General features: G+C 46.4%; 1 protein-coding gene across 1 annotated transcript; it reads right to left on the bottom strand.

Annotated features, from left to right (window-relative positions):
* Window positions 1-991: 991 nt before the first annotated feature.
* Window positions 992-8407, bottom strand: LMOD3 (leiomodin 3). Its single transcript, XM_054838177.1, has 3 exons — window positions 6696-8407; window positions 3497-4882; window positions 992-1516 (listed from the first exon to the last, which is right to left on the bottom strand). Exons 1-3 carry the CDS (start codon window positions 6984-6986, stop codon window positions 1490-1492), a joined length of 1704 nt encoding a protein of 567 aa, XP_054694152.1. The 5' UTR covers window positions 6987-8407; the 3' UTR covers window positions 992-1489.
* Window positions 8408-17413: the final 9006 nt, after the last annotated feature.

Raw genomic sequence — 17413 nt, 5'->3', positions numbered from 1 at the left:
GATCTCTACAAGTTTGGAAGATGGAGATTTGAAAGAGACCAGGTGATAGATACAAAAAGGGCAAGGATAAATGAAAACTTGAACTAATGATAGTGGCGACTACCTTGGATTCAAAGAGCTCCTGGACATTGCTGATACTACAGGACTATTATAATAAGTGTGGGGAGAGGGAGTGGGATGGGACTGGGATTTATCTGCCAGGGGAAGGTTGCTAAGAGTTACAGGCAGAAGCAAGGAGCAACTCACCTGAAGGAAATCCTGACAGGAGCTGCAAAGCTGTCTGTGCCTTTTGAGCATGGGGCTCAGCCACAGGATGGCAGGGGAGCTGCATGTTAGCAAAGGGAAAGGCCTTGTTCTTTCCCTATGCCTTATAACTTTAAATGGCTTTAAAACAAACAAGAAAACCCAAAACCAACTGATCTCTTGTGGAGGTCTTCCACAAGAGTGTGACTTACCTGTAGCTGCTTTACAAAAACAGCTTGGAGCAAAAAAACAATAATAAAAAAATCTAATGTGATTAAAAAAGAGGAGGAAAAAAATCACAAAAATATTAAGGGAAAAACTAAGTTGTGTATATGCAGGTTTAACCCCATCATATCCAGCCCTGGTAGGGGGTGAGACATGCTTATTCACACCCCTTACTAGGAGGAATGATGAGTTTCTTAAACCCCTGGCAAAGAGAGGGGCAAGGGTCATCATCATGCCACTTAGGAGCCATGCAGAGAGCGACCTGCAATGGCATTTCAGTGCCCACCAAGGTGGCTGTCGTTAATAATTACATCATGGACAAAGGTCAATTGTGGGGAATGAAGTTTTACAGCTCTCAAAGCAGAGTGTGGGCATTGTCTTTTGTATGCTGATCAGGTACGATACCAACTAGACTATATTTTGAAATAGAGGTAGCTTGAAACCATCAAGCAGAGGTGTTTGACGTACCAGAGCAGTCGTTCTGTTGGCGTCTTGTTAGCCATGGAAGTGCTGCACACACCTTATGGAGAGAGCTTTATTTCATTTCTGTTTCCTTAGCCTAAAAAATGAAGCTGTATACATGGAAACCAAATACATTTCTCATGGACAAGAGAATAATAAAGGAGCATGTGTGTGAAAAGAAAGATAAGATAAAGCACAGCATGTTCCTGCAGAATCTGGCAGCAGAAGGACAACGTGGAAGTAAAATAGTTTGCTGACAAACTAGAAAGACAAGGTTATTGATGCCTCTGAGAAAATACTCCCACAACAAACTGGAGCCTCAAATCCATTTGCAGACAGATGGCACGAGGATTGTTTGATACCTGATGGAAACACTCGGCTCTGACTTTTCCCATGCCAGCCGTTTTCACCACACTTACAAGAGTGCGTATCGCAAGCTTTGTTCCCAAAGAGTCGTATATACCACCTGGGTTCTGCAGAAAACATCTGCTGAAACAGTTGTAAGCAAAACTTGAATAGTCTTTATTCCAAGTTGTTTTCTTCGGGTCAGTCTGGTCTCTCACTCCAGCTGCTTTGGCAATGGCACCTGGACAAGGACAGTGAGTATTAGGAGGAGGAAGTTTCTCAGTCTTATTTCCCAAGCCCATTTAGTTTAACACAAACCTTCAGAAACAGTAAAAAGCTCAAAATACAACAGCTGGGAGCTCCAAGGAGCTCTGGTTGAGAATTTCTTTTGTTTGTAATTCCCCACTTTCTGTTTGTGATTCTTCATGACCAGGAAATCAATTTGCAAGCAACGAGTCCCACTGCAGAGCAAACAAACATGCAGCTTGGCCGAAGCAGTAAAACCTAATTTTAGAGATGAAGCTGAGGGTATCGAGGCAAATAAGGAGTTACCAAGATCACACAGGCAGGTGAGAATAACACTTTAATGCCTCAAATCCAAACTCTTTGGCCCAATGACAGCAGACCAAAGAAAACCCAAAAAACCAACCCCAAACCCCCAAAACATGTCCATTGCTGCACTTTTCCATGGGCCATGATAGCAATGGTTATCCGGCCCATTTAGGATGGACCATGAATTGATCCCGCCACCCCACAGCCCTCATTTATAAAAACCTCCTGAGGATTTTGGGGGCAATATCTGGGCTTCAGAATTGCTCCCTGGCACCCGGCAGCACCTGGGTTTCTTAAACTTTGCTGTGCAAAGTGAGGGCTGTGCCTGGCAGAGCACTGGTGCCATCGTCCTCTGTCTTCCTGAGAGGAGAGGAGGCAGCAGATCCGGTGGCGGTGACGGAGCAACCTGCCATCACAAGCACCATCTTGGCATGTATGGATAAACCGTGACCTTTACAAGCACAGGTCTGGAGTCTTAGACATGGTACTGAAATGCAAAACCTAGACTGAGATCTAGAAAGGCCAGAAATGCCGTGAGGAGAGGTCCTGGCTGCAGCCACGCTGGCCTGGCCAGCAGAAACCACAGCCCAGAACTTGGTCTGGGGGCAGAACGGTCACGTTAAATCTGGACCAGGGTCACTGCAGGACCTGCCCCTGCCAAAATTTCAGGACAAACTACTTTCTCTGGAATTACTGAGGGAATAATTACTTCTGTGTAGTTATAAATGAAATCAAAATGTGGCCCACTATATAAAAATGTCAATATTAAACAAAATATGAATTACAGAATACTACTTGACCATTTTTAATTGCAAAGGATTTCCTGTCCTTTTCCTCTAGCCTTAGCAAAACAAACAGATGCATCAATATCACTAGCTACAAACAGATCACTCAGCTTTTAGTATTTCTTGAATAATGGTACAACGCAAAGAAAGGTAACATTTCAGGAAAGCAAAAGGTTAAATCTGGTGGCCAGCATTTCGAGAAGTGGCCCGTGAATTCGGTACCCGAGTAAAAGCATCACCAAGAGACAGTTATCACAGCTTGGGACTTCCCCCTCACACTAAAGCTTTTAATTTCATTTAAACCAGACCAACGGAAGGCAGTCCCAGACCACAACTGTACCGCAGACCCTTCTCGCTCCGGCGGGTTTGTGGCAGCGCTGAAGGATCACGGTAACTCACCCCGGCCAGCCCGGGGCACCCACCGCGGGGGAAGGGGAGCATGGCCAGCGCCTTACTGGAAATCCATTTCCTGCCTCTGTGCAGTTTCTTAAGTGACCTTGGGTAAGTTATTTTGCTGCCAGTGTTTCAGTTTATCCATTATCAAATGGGCCAAGTGATAGTGCTTCCTTGTGTAAAGTGAGAGAGAAAGAAAACCAGGGCTGCTGGAAAGAGCAACATGGTTTTTGTGGGGGACTGAGGACAGACTAAGGTGAAAAATAATATCTGTTGCTCTCCTGAAGCAAACATCTTATAATAGCATTTGCCTATCATAACTCATACATTATTACTAGTATGCCAGCGTTGAGTTTCTGTGGTTTGAGGTACCTCCTGAGTGAATTTCTTTCACCTGTATGGATGCAGGCAGGGACGCACGAGGCTGCAGCCTCTGGAGCGCGCTGGGTGAATGCGATTCCCTCCCCTCGCAGCCATCGCTAAGCACTTACCGGTTTAAGATAAGCGACATTACTCTGACGAATGTCGTTTAGTAGCTGATCTCTCGGGGTTATTTCGACGAGTGGAGGTGGCCTTCTCCTGGGAACTGGTTTAAGTGTTTTGATGACATCTTTGAGGTTAGTTTTCTCGGCGGGTTCCACGTACTCCGGCACGGCAGGTTTGCGCTGAGTCTTCTTCAGCTTGATCACTCTGAAGCTGATGGGCTTCTCTCTGCAGGACTGCTCGGGGGCCGGCTGCCTTGTGCTCTCCTGCCGCCTTGTGCTCTCCTGCCTTTTGCTCAGAGACACAGCTGCGGGGACGGGTGGTTTTGGGGCTTGCGGGGGTTCGTGCATCCCTGGCTGGGGCAGCGGTCCCCCCAGCATTTCCCACATCCCGGGAGGCAACCCAAGTCCATTTTCCAGCATCGCTATCAACTCCCTCTGCTCTTTCATTTGCTGCTGCCTTTGCTCCTCTTGCCTCTTTTGCCTCTGCTTGTCCAGGTTTCTGCTGAGCAGGTTGGTCACCACTATCCTGGGTCCCGGCAGTTCGAAGTGATACCCCAGTTTAAGGAGGGTGGGGTTGGCTTTCAACAGCCTGGCGATCTCCATTTCTGCCTGGTGGCCCAGCATGCTCCGCTGGTTGTGAAAGCGGAGCTCCGTCAGCGTCTCATTGTACTGCAGGCATCTCATGATAGCAACGATCCCTTTGCCAGAGATGAAATTGGAATCGATGTTCAACGTGGTGATGCTCCTGTTCTCCCGCAGCATGTTGGCCAGCGCGAATGCCACGTTGTCGTCGGCCCCCACGTTGGCCAAGCTGAACGTTTTTATATTCTTATTCTTTTTCATGGCATTGACAAAGTCTATCAGCATTTCTTTGGGGACGTTTTCTATGTTGTTCAGGTTGAGCTCTTTCATGTCCGGGTTGTTTTTTCGGACTTTCTCCAAACTCTCTTCTAGGTTGGTTTGATTTCCTGAAGGCCTGGCACTTAGCTTCATGAAGCTGGTATCCAGTGCTAACTTTTTCGGGATGTTTAATTTTGATATTTTCTTCTCATTTTCATTTGGCTTTTCTATGATTTCTCCTGATTCTGTACTTGGTTTCTTATTTATCTGATCACTGTGACGGTTCTCATTGGTGTAAGTCTCCTTCGTTTCCAATTCAGTCTCATCTTCCTCTTCATCCTCCTCTTCATCATCTTCCTCTTCCTCCTCCTCCTCTGCTTCTTCTTCCTTCTCCTCCTCTCTCCCTTTACTGCTGCCATCTTTCTTTCTCTCCCCAAATTGCGTTCCTGAGTTGGACAAGTGCTCATTTTTGTAATGTCTCTCTTTTCCCTCTGCTCCTGGCACCCTCCCGCTGCCACCGGCCTTTCCTTCCATCTCCTCCGCAGCACTTCTCTGAGGAAGACAAAACCCCACAGCTGAAATAATTGACTGCAGCTTTGTTACATTAACTTTCTGCTCAAATAAACATGTAGCAGCTGCAGTTAGATACCTCTATGCCTATACGTTATAGCATAATCCTTAAAAGTGTCATTGCCTGTAAGTCAGGGCTGTGCTGGCTTGCTTGGGAACACAGGAACAATTGCTCTTAAAGTGGCTGCAAACCAGTTTCTCATCTTTGCCTATTAAAATAAATTCTGACAATTAAATCCTGTACATAGTTACTGTTAAGGTGGTCCTTGAACCCTTCCAGGGGGTTAACAGTCTCTGATCCAAAGCCTGTCTCTGGATTTTGTGTAATTTTTATCGCTTCCTTGACAAGAGAGGGTTTGTTTCGTACGCCACAAAACTTTGGAAGCCGGGGTTAACCGCTGACTTTGCTCAGCCCAAGGAGGAGTAGAGAGGGCACATCCTAACAACAGCGGAGTCACCCGGCACAGGAGACAGCACCACCGCCCGCTCTGGTACCTGCCAGAGCATCCCGGCTAAGGAAGCACATCACCGAAGATAAAGCAATGTATTAGCTCAGTTATATTCTGAGTCTAGAGATAGGAAAATGGACTCTGCACACAGCTGCTGCAAGACAGCAGGGCTTCCAGCATCAAAATAAAATTACTGGCAAACTTCCACCATCTCCAGAGACTCTCCTAGCTGAGATTTCTTTTCCAAGCATCTTTTTGAAGTGGATCCTCCATCATGGAGAAATGCTTATAAAGCCCTAATAAAGATCACAATTTTTTCCTAAAAGATTTGCACTAGTTCAGGCAGGGCAGTGTCATGGCTTGTGCTTCACCAGAAGTCAGACAAAATGATCACAAAGTCACTTCTGCCCTCAGGGCTGGGGTTCCTATTTGCTGTGGTAGTGGACGGGTTTAGCACGGGGATCGCTTGACCAGTTGTGAGTGCAGCAGGCAGCTCTACACTCAAATTCCAGATTTAAGCATGGAAGTGTTTAAAAAAATTATTTCTTTGAGGGTAAGAGAGTTGCAGGAGGGAAAAAACCACAGATTTTCCTCCCTCAGCCCATGAAACCTGCCTTGGGAAGTCCATGCTCTGGTGTATTAGAAAAACCACTCATGATTTTAAAAAAAATAATAATCAGTTACCTCAAATTCACTTGGGTTCAGGATGTGTTTAATCTGGCCAAGTTTCCATTCTATTAGCCTATTTTTAAGTGTGGCCCTCATCCTGAAAAATATCTAAGTATGACCTTTACTTTATTTCAAAGTCATAAGGATAGTAGAATAAATTTAAGTACTGTACCGAAAAGGGTTGGACTAGTTCATGGAGTTTGCAGGCTTGGTTGTCAGTGAATATTTCACATTGTTAAAATGCAGTGGTTTGGGGTTTTGTCCAGGATGACATTAATTTCTGTCAATTAATTAGTTAACACATATGATTAAGGTAGTCTTCTATGGAGAAGTGATACAGTGTTGCTCCATACGCAAAGTCAAACAAATTTGAGTTACATCTTCCAAACTGATTTTATGACAATTTCTCAGGGATTTGTTTTACTGAAACAGAATTAGGATTTTTCTTATATTAAAAAGTTTAACTAAATATTTAGGAAAAGCAATTAAAAAATTACTAACCCCGATGTCAGTCGAAGCTGGATCCTGACATTGCTGAGGCTTTTAGGATGAATTTAAATTTGTTTGTACCGTACCTTCCATAAAGGACGAAAGCAGAGGTAGATTAAAGTATTAAAGCCATAAAACAGATCCCACAGCAGATGCATAATAAATATTTGTGATTTTTTGCTTGTTACCTCAGAGGGCAAGAGGGTGACGGGAACTCTCTCGTCCTCGAGCATGCGTCTGGATGCCTTTTGCCAGTACAGGTAGTCAACCAGGGACCTGTGGTCGAAGCTCCCCGTGGGGGCTTTTTCCGTCTGATCCCTCTGTATCATCCCAGTTGGGACTTCGGGGTCTGGGGCCATGACTTCCATCTCACACTGCAGCTCCTTTAGCTCCTCGGGGGACAGGTTTGCCAGGATTTCATCTTCATCGATGTCCTCAGGACACACTTCTTCATCGGAGTTTTGGCTGAGTTCTGACATGTTCTTTCTTCTCTCCTTCCTCTATTACTTTTTAAACCTAAAGAGAAAGATAAATTTTAAAGGATTTTTTTTTTCTTCCCCCCACTAGCAGTAGTTCATTCGGTTAAATAGACAACTTCATGTTTTGGTCATGAGCTGCGGCAGCTCTCGGTCTCAGTGTGGGAGACAGACTGTGCAGCTAAGTCTATATTAAGCTGCACTTGGCTGGATAAAGAGAATTTATGGCGATGCTGCCATGGTCCATTTTCAGCAACCTGTCAGCTGTGCAAACTCTTCTGACATTTCAGTGCAGCTGGTGCGTCCCCCATTGAGCAGGGCAGGAGATGGCCATTTTCTAGAGGATTCCCGGGACACCATGCCTTCCAGCGCTGCACCCCGAGGTGGATGGAGTGACATTAGTGGTACCTGCGAGGCGTGCGGGTGAAATTCTGCACCGCGGGAACAATCAGCACGCGGTGTCTGTATCCGTAATGCCGCAGATATCTCAAAAGGGCCGGGGACTGCAGGCTCTTTGCTTGGGGGAATATTGCGGGTGGTCTGGGTGGGAGCGCGGCCGTCGCACAGTTGATGAGCTCTCCCAAACGCCAGATCCTGCTTAAGGTAAAATCCTCCAAGATGGAAAAAGGCAGGCGAACCGTCAGTACAACACACACCTTGTGCACCAACCCTTTGAAGCAGCCCGGGTTGTCCCACCGGGAGATTTCCCCAGAGCATTTCCCAGAGCACATCCATGCCCTGCTCCCATCCAGGGGCAGTGCCAGTGCCTTGTTTCTTGACTGGGCTGTCACTGTCATTGGCATTATTTGCACTGTCAACAGATCTTGGCTGACAGTTCATCTCAGGTTCATCCTTTTCCTACTTTTTACCATATTTTTTTTTTTTTTTTACAGAATGAATAAGCAACTTCAAAGATTTACTTTGCTAATATTCATAGAACTGATGTAACCGTAGAAGATTACCTGAAGTCCTTTTTTTCATTAAGTGCCCATTCCAGCTAGGAAGTACCTCCTTCTTTGTTCAGGGTATTTTATAGACTTGTAAATGTACATGGCTAACCAGAAAGCTGTATCTCCCACACCAGTGTGCTCATGGCTGCTGTGTAAAGGCAGAGTAGCGTGGGTGGGAGATTTTTCCACTACAGTCCAATTGCAGTACACCACAGTTTGGACTGTTCATTTGACTAGGAAAATTTCCTCTCATAATTTCAAATATTGTTGGCAGAGGGTGTCAAATCAAATCCCCACCTTGCAACTGTGAATGCGTCTTTCATAGGAAAGAAACCACAGACAAGAGGCTGTGAAACCAAGCCCCACCAATTTTTGAGCCATATTTCTCGTTACAGTCTCAACCATGCTCTGCTGGAGTCTGCCAGCAGCAAAATAGTCTCTGCATGACGATGGTCTCTTTGCTGTGTGTTGTAACAAGAAACATGGTGTTCAAAGCCCCGTTAACCTCTATTAAAAAGCCATAAACCAAAGGCCCTCATGTAATTAATGCTGTTACACAGCAGGGAAGAGGGCAAATATTTAAGAATAAAATAAGCAGTAAAGGAAAAAAATAACAAAAATCCAAGCCAAAAACGTAATGGCCCCTTTGGTGTTTCAGGGAACATCCTTATTTATATATATATTATTTATATATATATTTATATATTATGCAGTAGCAAGCACAACAGCAGACCCACACATCAATCTATCTGGTCTAGCAGTTTTAACCCCCAGCGATTGCTGTCCATAATAGAGTCCATAAATGGTTTCCTGATGTTATCAAATAAATCAATGCTCTTCGGTAGCTGGTATGTTATTCTCCCAAACGATGCTGTTTGGGTCACAGAAGCTGTCTATTCAGTGGTTACTTATCACTTGCTAATTTCTTGACTGTAAATAAAGCCCTTGGCCATCATCTTATATTTCCATGATCTTCAGCCAGGCCATCTTGGGCCATGGTCTTATCAGATCTGCTAAGTTAAGTAGGGTCAAACCCACGAAGTCCTCTCGAGAAGGAAAACAGGGATACTGAGAACGCTATCAGGTATTTGAAAAGCAAGTTTTCTTCTAAGCAGAAATACATCACTTGTAGATACCGCAATTAGGAAACGCTATACTTCTGAGAACCATGACTTCTCCGTCAGACACAGAGCAAAGGGCTGCCCAGTGACACCTCTCCTGGTGACACGGGTGCTAATCCCACAGATTTCCAAGATGGGTATCACATTTTGCCTACTTTAGGTCTCCTCCATAAATTACCTCGAGTATAGGATTCACTTCCTTTTCTAACACGTTGCTTAGTGTTTTGGTGTGCTGGAAACGGCACGTTAAGGCAACAAACGACACCCCCCAGGCTGGGGACACACTTATGGCCAAATCTAGAAGTCTTTTCTGAGGCAAAACTCCCATCATCTTCCCCGATAACGTTTGCAGGTATTCCCCGTGGAGCTTTCCGAAATAACCACTCATTCCTCAACCTTCATTAAGACAGGAAAGCCACTTCCATCAGTAGCACTTGCTATTTTCATGCCAGTTTGACACTTGCTCAGGAATCCCCAGACTAATAAGCTGCTACACGAGGTGCTCTGTTACCAAACGGCAGAGCTGTGCCAGCGGCTACGCTCAAAGCATGAGCGGAAGACAAGAGGTACCTGCAGCGATCCCTACGGGTAGCACCTCAAAATTCATGCTAAGCAGGTACCTAACAAGTGTTAAATAAAAGCACTTTGGGAGCAAACTGGTAGAAGAAAAGGTCTGCCCTTGGTAATGAACAATTTGTACTTAGAGCTTACTGTTCCTGAGGCAGGTACTCACGTATGGATGAACTCTCGCGTGAAACCCAGCAGGCTCTCGTGCAGGATGGTTTAACTTCATTGATTTTTCTCATTTGTGCATTTTCTTCGAAAATTCCAACCTATCTCTCTTGAAAGCAAATGGGTCGACAAGTTTTTAACTCAAATATCAAGAGGGGCCGACTCCTGTGTCACCATTTGGTGCAAGGCAGGCCACCAAACCACGCTACAAGTGCCTAAAAAGCGTTCTATTTTTAAAGTAATTGATGGGACACATGCTGATGCCAAATGCTTGAGAGCAATTTCTACAACGTTGGCTTTAATATTTTTTTTTGCTTATAAACCCCACACATTTATTTACCTTTATTACCAATCCATGGCATTTCCAAGTGCCAAGGCATTAACTGGAACGAGTTGGAGTGTAACATAACCTTGCATCATTTTTAAGAAACTCGTAGGCTTGATGGGGCAGTCTAAAATTGACAAACAGTAGTATACACCAAGTATGTCCAGCAATGCGGTGTAACGCAATACGGGGATTATAAAGGGTCAGATGATGGGATCTTAACAATAACAACCACTGAGTAACGAGAGCAATCGTAGAGAGACACCCTGTGGGAAAAACACCAGGGATCATCTGGGGAAAAAAAAACAACCCAGACCTCCAAACTGCTACAGATATAAATATATCAGATTAAGTTTGTTGCTTAAATAGAGTAAAGGACATCTGACTTTTGAGATATTCACTCAAGTCGCTTGACAGGGAGCTGCAAAGTCAAGTCCCCGTGCGAAGCGGCAGGCATGGTGGTGGCTGGCATGGGGACAGGGAGGGGGGCAGCCCCTCGACCCTGCAGTCGCCAAATCACCGCATCGAGGTCTGGCACTTTCCTTCGGCTCTGAGAGAAGTGAGTGGAGCTGCATCTCCTGTTTCATATGGACGTGGATGCCTCTAATTTGCCCCCAAAAAAGAACATAGTGATTTTTTTTTTTTTTTTTAGTTTCCATTTTCAGAAGAGTCTGAGAGCAGCTACAGTGAGTCCTCTGTCGTCATTCACACTTCTTTACAGGGAAAAGAAAACATTAAAACGTGTAGGGAGAAAGGGGGAGCATGGAGGGGACTTCGGTCATGTCAGAAGTTAAGGAGAGAAAATTTCAGCCTGGGGCAGGGCACTGACCCCCCCACCCTGGCATGTCCAAAGCAATCCCACAGGGAAAAGCCTGGCCAGTCAGATGTGTACATCTGGGATTGCATCACAAAGGGTTAAATAATTAGTTGATGGATTTCTAAACCATTTCAATTGTTTTAAACTGTTTTAAAAAGATCATCCAGACCTCCACGATTCTGGGGCAGGAGACAGCTCCACACGTGAACGTTGGCAGGGACATCTCACTGCTGGGGATGGCACCGAGCGGGACGGAGCCGGTCCCAGGAGCCTGGGCTGACCCAGGGCAAACCATTGCCCCTTTCAGAGCCAAAACATGTTCCAGACTTCACCTTCAAAGCCCGAATTTCTGTGCTCACTTGCCAATGAACAATACTACACCTCACCCGCCACCCTCCTGCCAATATATATACACACACACTCTTATTTTTACTGACCGCGTTCCAAAGTGGCTTGAGCAGCACCCCCAGCACAGAGGACACGCAACACCTCCTCGCACCATGCTTATTTAGAAAGAAGCAGGTTTGCAGCTACAGGAGGGAGTTCCTACTCCCAGATATCATTTATAGCGCGATCACAGTCAAAATGCTAAAACACTCAGTGTTAGTTGCATCCCTGCTAACTCGGTATTTTACTTTCCCAGCTCGTGTTATTTACATGACCTCGGTAAAGCATTTCCAAATACCTGAACTTTTTCATCTCCGGGTGGTGGTTTGTTGCCTCATCTTCCCAAAGCCCAGCGCTAACAGCTGCCAAACAAATGAAAACCAGCCTATGGAGAAGGAAAACAGGTCCGTGAGAGACCGTGAGCAATTTTGTTATTTTACAGGGAACGAGCGATTCATGAGGGAATGCTGAGTGTCTGACCGACAGGGACCGAACCACAGCTCTAACCATGACTTTTTGCCAATGGGCAAAAGCAAAAGTCGCCCCGAGCTGCCCCAGTGTGGCTTCACCGGGTTTGGGACGGCTGAGGCTGGTTACGGGCATCACAGGGGACACCAGCCCCCCGCGCCAGGGACCAGCCCGATGGCTGCAGCTCGCCCCGAGCACAGGGCAGCGCGGGCAGACACAGCGCTGAATCGCACGCTGCCCGCGGCGTTGCGCAGGGCATTTACCCGAGTATTCGCTGTTATGAACAGAGGTCTCATTCCAAATCCGTGTGCAAGACAGACCCAGACTCAGGCTTGGAGGTTCAATACCTTGCGTTAGAAATACAAGCTCAGACCCTCGGAGAAGACGTTAATTCTCCACACAGTCTGCATAAGAACCTATCTATGGCAGCATATCCAATTCAGCAATTATTTACTATTAACTCTACCTTTAGTCTTATGATTTTTCTATGCTCTGGGTTTGCATGGCAGAGCCTCAGGACTGACAAAAGCCTCACACTAAACCCAGTAACTAGAATTAAACTTTAAAACGTCCTCTTCCTTTTGCAGCCAAATGTATAGTTTCCCTCCAAATGGTGCGTGGCACTACTATTAAATCAGAACTGTTACAACACAACATCAAGGACTCTTGGACGAGCGACAACCATCATCATAGCCTTCTGAACGAGCAATCACCTCCACGTTTATGTGAAACACTGAGTTTGGCACAAGCCAGATCAGATACGATAAGAAACAGAGTCATTCTAGGAAACAACGTCACCCTTCACATTAAACACAGGGTGTATCTTTCTTTTATAGCATTCAAACCTATCACAGCCCCATACCTCGTATCATCCTGCCGCTAAAACGTGCCCGCAGGCAACGATGCCGGCAAGGCCACGTGGCGATTCTGGTATGTACGTACGGGGCATGTCCTTCCCTGACCTCAGCTCGGGAACAGGTGGAAGGGTTTCTTCTAGAGTTACTCCAGCTGAGCCCTGGCTGGCTACAGCCTCTTCTCCATCTGCAGCTCTTCGATGACACTCTAACGATTAAATATAAATTGAGATTCATGCCTGCTGCACTTGAGATGGGTGGGAGATGCCCTGGGAGACTGAGCACATCCTTTTGCAGTCAAGGACTTGCTGAAGGATTTACAGTGATTCCCTTCATGAGGGACAGACGTGGATAATGAAGTTGGATGGATGACAAGGAGCTGCTGCTTGGCTAAAGGTCTTGCTTCTCTTTCATGAAGGCCCTGACATCTGTGTCCTGCGTCCTCCTGGGCTACCAGCACCAATCATGACTCACACCGTCCCTTCTTCTAAGGAGGAAGCATCACATCAGGTTTGACTTGCTGCGTCAGAGCGTGGGGCAGTTGCCTTTGATGATAAATCCTGCCCTGGGAGATGATCCATGTGGTCCGGAATCGGTGTCTAACAGCTATGAGGGGAAGGTCCTGCCAGACAAGGCAGGGGGTTGTACATCAGGCAGGGTCTCACCACCCTTACCCGCCAGTAAGCGTGGGCATCACAGCGACACCGGGAATGAGAGAAAGTGTCGTCTTTGGAAAGCTCAGCCAGGCATTGCGGACATGCTGTCCTGGCACGCAAGGGCACTTGGCCAGTTTGTGACAGGACAGGGCAGGTGGAGGAGAGCGTTAAACAGGAGGGAAAGAGGGTGGATGACAATACAGCAAACGTACAATTGCCTCTTATTCCTCTGTCCAGGCCTCGAGTGGGATCAGCCCTGAGGTCCCACCCTGTAGGTCCCAGCACTGGGGTCAGGTTTAGAGAGAGACCAGAGTCTCCAAAGCACCAACCACGCATCAGTGCAGGCAAGGACCGTTTCTGGAAATACCAGCCACGACAAAATCTATCAAAGTTTATACCTGAAAACATGAACAGATGCCACAACCTCATCTCTTCCCCTGGCAACATCATCTACACCAGGATAAAGGTCCATTTTCTCACTCTTTGGTGAAACAACAAATATCCCATATATGCAGAGTTACCCAAATTACATAAATCTAAATGCTAGTTGATTCTAACAAAGGCTGCATCATGTGGGAAAACATGGGTTGCCCTCAGATTAGAGCTGTAGATCCCCTTCCCCTGCTCTATGCAAATGCCATGTTCATTGCTTCATTTGATCGGAAAGCCAGATTATCCCCGACCGTTCCGAGGAATGACACCGTGCAGTCAGTGCCAGCAGCCTGGTGCCTTCAGCATGAGAAGAACAAGGGCAAGAGCAGGGAACGTGGCCGGGAGAGACACGACGCCCAGCATAGCGCGATAAGAAAACACACACGCAAGTGTTTATGTCTTCACACGTTTGCAAAATAAGATTTTTTTTTCCCCCACCGTATTTATCTCAAACAGCTGCAAAAAGTGACAGAAGTAATCTGAAAACCACTCCAGGAAGTTTCTGTTACCGAGAAGATAAAACAGTCCTGAGGACGCAGAGGTTTTTTCCCTAGCACAAGATTCCTAGGAAAAAAAAAAGTCCATGGAAAACAGATAATTGGGCTTAAATTAAATAACCCTTAAATAAAATAAACAATTAAAAGTTTGCTCCTACTTGCTTTAACTTGATAAATTTCAATATTTGTGTGAGGCCCTGCCATAGCTGAAGCTCTCAGCTTTCTACCTTAGAAATTTATTAAATACGCTAGAAAAGCACAGAGGAGATCAAAGAATAGCGTAGAAAGCAGAAATCTTCCTAGGAGAGGCGTTAACTTATCCAGAAAGTGCCAGGCAAGTGCAGTGACCGGGAGCTTCTCCCCGGGCTCAGAAGCAGCTCTCCTGCATTAATCCCTCTGGCCCAGGAGATGGAGCAAACCTTCAGCCTTTCCAGGATTTCCTACAAGCGTTTTGGGACTGGCAGGGCCCCGTGGAGGCTTCTTGCCCACCCAGGAGCCGCGCAGCCTTGCTGCCTACAAAACATTGCTGCAACGTTGCTCACATTTAAGCTGAACGAGTCCGAGATCGTAAATGAAAAGTCAGCAGAAACCTGCAAGGGTGACATCACGTATAAAGTCACCTTGGCCAGCAAGTTTTACAGAAGTATACTCGGGTGAATCTTAAAGATTTGTGATCTTGCAAGATTTGCCTGTGCTCGGGGCGGGGGGTTCAGGTCTGAGCCTCGTCCCTCCCCGGTCCCCGTGCCAGAGGAATGTCAGACCCCAGCCTCCTCCCGCAGGGCTTGCGGCAGCTCCCACGGTGCTTTGTCCTCCCACATGGAAGAGTATTCCTGTTCAAAACAGCAGAGAAAAAGCAGGTGGCAATTAAAAACATCAGGCAGGCCTTATTTTAGCCTGGTGCCCTAATGCCTTTTTCAGGATTCCTGGCAAGGACTGGTTTTTCTTTATCCATCAACTAAAAGCACTCAGAAATGCTCCATTACGTACGGTTCTATGTGGGTTTTATCTCCTCTCCACACTCAGCAGCATATTCTACCTTCTACAGAGATGTTTGTGACACAAAATTGAACCCTGTGGGTCTGTGGGTGTTTTATATTGATGTCTCATTTTTTTCACCTCTTGGCTTTGTTCTGTATCATACTAAACAAGAATTTCTAAATATTTCTTCAAACTGGAAGGGGCAGGAAGGATTTCAGAGTAGAAGAGGCAGGAAGGCTCCATGGCTTCCATGCTGCTGGCCAGTCACTAGATGTCCTCAGTAATCCTGGTCAGGAAGGGCTGTGGTGAAAGCAGGACACACAGGTGAGGTCAGAATTCAAACAAAGCACAGGTAGTTTGTATTTCAGATGTGAATAAATATGATAATAATTACAAGTATGTCTTTATTATCTCTTCAGCTGCATTATACAGACCTAGTCTCTGCAAAGTGTTGTACACATGCACCAAAACATGGCTCCAGAAATGCAAAGCCACCAAGGAAAAAGGTGGAGGTCTGCAAAAGGCAACGTTAAGGGCCCTGGGGAACAACTGGCAAAAACCAGGTGTTGCACAAGCTGTGCAGCATCGCCAGAGCCCTTGTTGGCCATGGGCAGGAGGTCCCACGCAGACATTGTGTGTGCCTCCCCTCTCCTCCCCTGCACCGCCCAAGGCCAACCCTTTGCTACCTGCCCCAGGCAACACCCGAAAGAAGTTGGGTCATCTTATTCTCTCCTCTTCTGGGCCTCCTTCTTCACTGTGTACTTCATAAAAATTTCTAAGAACGCAGCTCTTACAGGGGCAGGCATGCAGAGAATGACAAGAGGGGTTCCAAGTGCTGCACCTGCCATGGTACCGCTCCTCCATCTCCAGCTCCTCCACAGCTTAGCTCTTTCTTACTCGAAGCTGCAATCAGGCTCTGAACTCTGGCCCTAGAGGTTTTATGCTCAATATCCCCAAATATAGCAAACCATCCTCCACCCAAACCCACTTCCAATTCCCATCTTCTCAACATCATCCAAAATTGTCCTGGTCCTGTCTGACCAAGCTGGGAGACCAGGCTGAGTGCCAGCCTTGTGCCTATGCAGATGTGTTAAATTGAGCTAAATCCTGAACGCTAACAGAAAAGCCAATACAAAACTCAATGGCTACGGCATTAAAGGAATGCAAGCAACGCTTTAAAACGGGGCACAGAACTTGTTACACACCTCATTTCCTTTTATAAATGAAAAGCTTTGAGTGCACCGATAAATAACCGCCAGCCTGCACTGATACAATTAGTTCTGGGTAAGGTATTGGACTTCGTACCGCTCAGCTTCCTGCTCAAAACACAAAGGTTTTATAACAGCAGCAACTATGGTTCGATAAATTAAGAAGTTGCAAACAGGCAAACCTCAAAAATTACTTGGAGAAATGGAAAAGTATGATAACATGGGGGTATTTTTAGTGGACAAGTCTGCAATTTCTTGTTGACACCTATTTTCACCAGCAACCTGGAAATAAGCATAAAATTCAGCAGTGGTGGTGAAGCTTATGGGTGCCACAAAAAGTGGGAAATGACAACTCTGAAGAGAGAGGGTGAGACTGAATAACCTCAGCTGCTTGGTGACCAGGGTGCAAAAGCAGTCGTACATCTAGAAGCCAAGTCGCTTTTCCAGAAAGGTGGTTGTCTCCGAGGGGACAAGCTCAAAAGAGGACCAACAACAACCAACAAAGGGCAACACAAACCCCAAGAGCCACTCTTCAAATGGGAAAGGCAACAGCAACATTTAGGTGCAAGGACAGATGAGTAAGAAGTATTTCCGTAAACGTGAGGCCACCTCTGTCTGTGTATCACTGCTGGGCTGAAGCTGGGCAGCAGCAGGTCCAGGGATAACGACTCTCCCACAGGGATGCTGAACGAGCCCAGCTCGGCTCCTGGGGGCAGCTGTGCCAGAGGGGCCCCTGCAAAGGCACCGAGCCCCACTCCTCCCTCCCCTTGCATGGTCAGAAATTCAGACTTACAGACATGTTTTGGGAGGGTCTGAACTGCCCCGGGCCAAGCTTCCCCCAGCCAAGGCCACTGACCCTCTGCACCCAACCTAACACCACAGGTCAAAAGAAATCAGACCACAGTGACTTATTCACTCTTACTTTAGAGTCCTAAAATAACACACACCGCATTTTTCCAAGCACTCGAGTAGAAATAGGAGGAATGCTGAAGTGGGTTTGGTAGC

Source organism: Grus americana, chromosome 11 (genome assembly GCF_028858705.1).
Source record: "Grus americana isolate bGruAme1 chromosome 11, bGruAme1.mat, whole genome shotgun sequence".
NCBI lineage: Eukaryota > Metazoa > Chordata > Aves > Gruiformes > Gruidae > Grus > Grus americana.
This window is presented reverse-complemented; position numbering and strand designations above follow the sequence as displayed.

Bases quoted from the DNA above. Each gene is read 5' to 3' on its own strand.
- LMOD3 (XM_054838177.1), bottom strand. From the start codon at position 6,986: ATGTCAGAACTCAGCCAAAACTCCGATGAAGAAGTGTGTCCTGAGGAC. The intron at 4,883-6,695 runs GTAACAAGCAAA...TGTCTTCCTCAG, and splicing joins TCACCCTCTTGCCCTCTGAG to AGAAGTGCTGCGGAGGAGAT. The intron at 1,517-3,496 runs GTAAGTGCTTAG...GTCCTTGTCCAG, and splicing joins ATGTCGCTTATCTTAAACCG to GTGCCATTGCCAAAGCAGCT.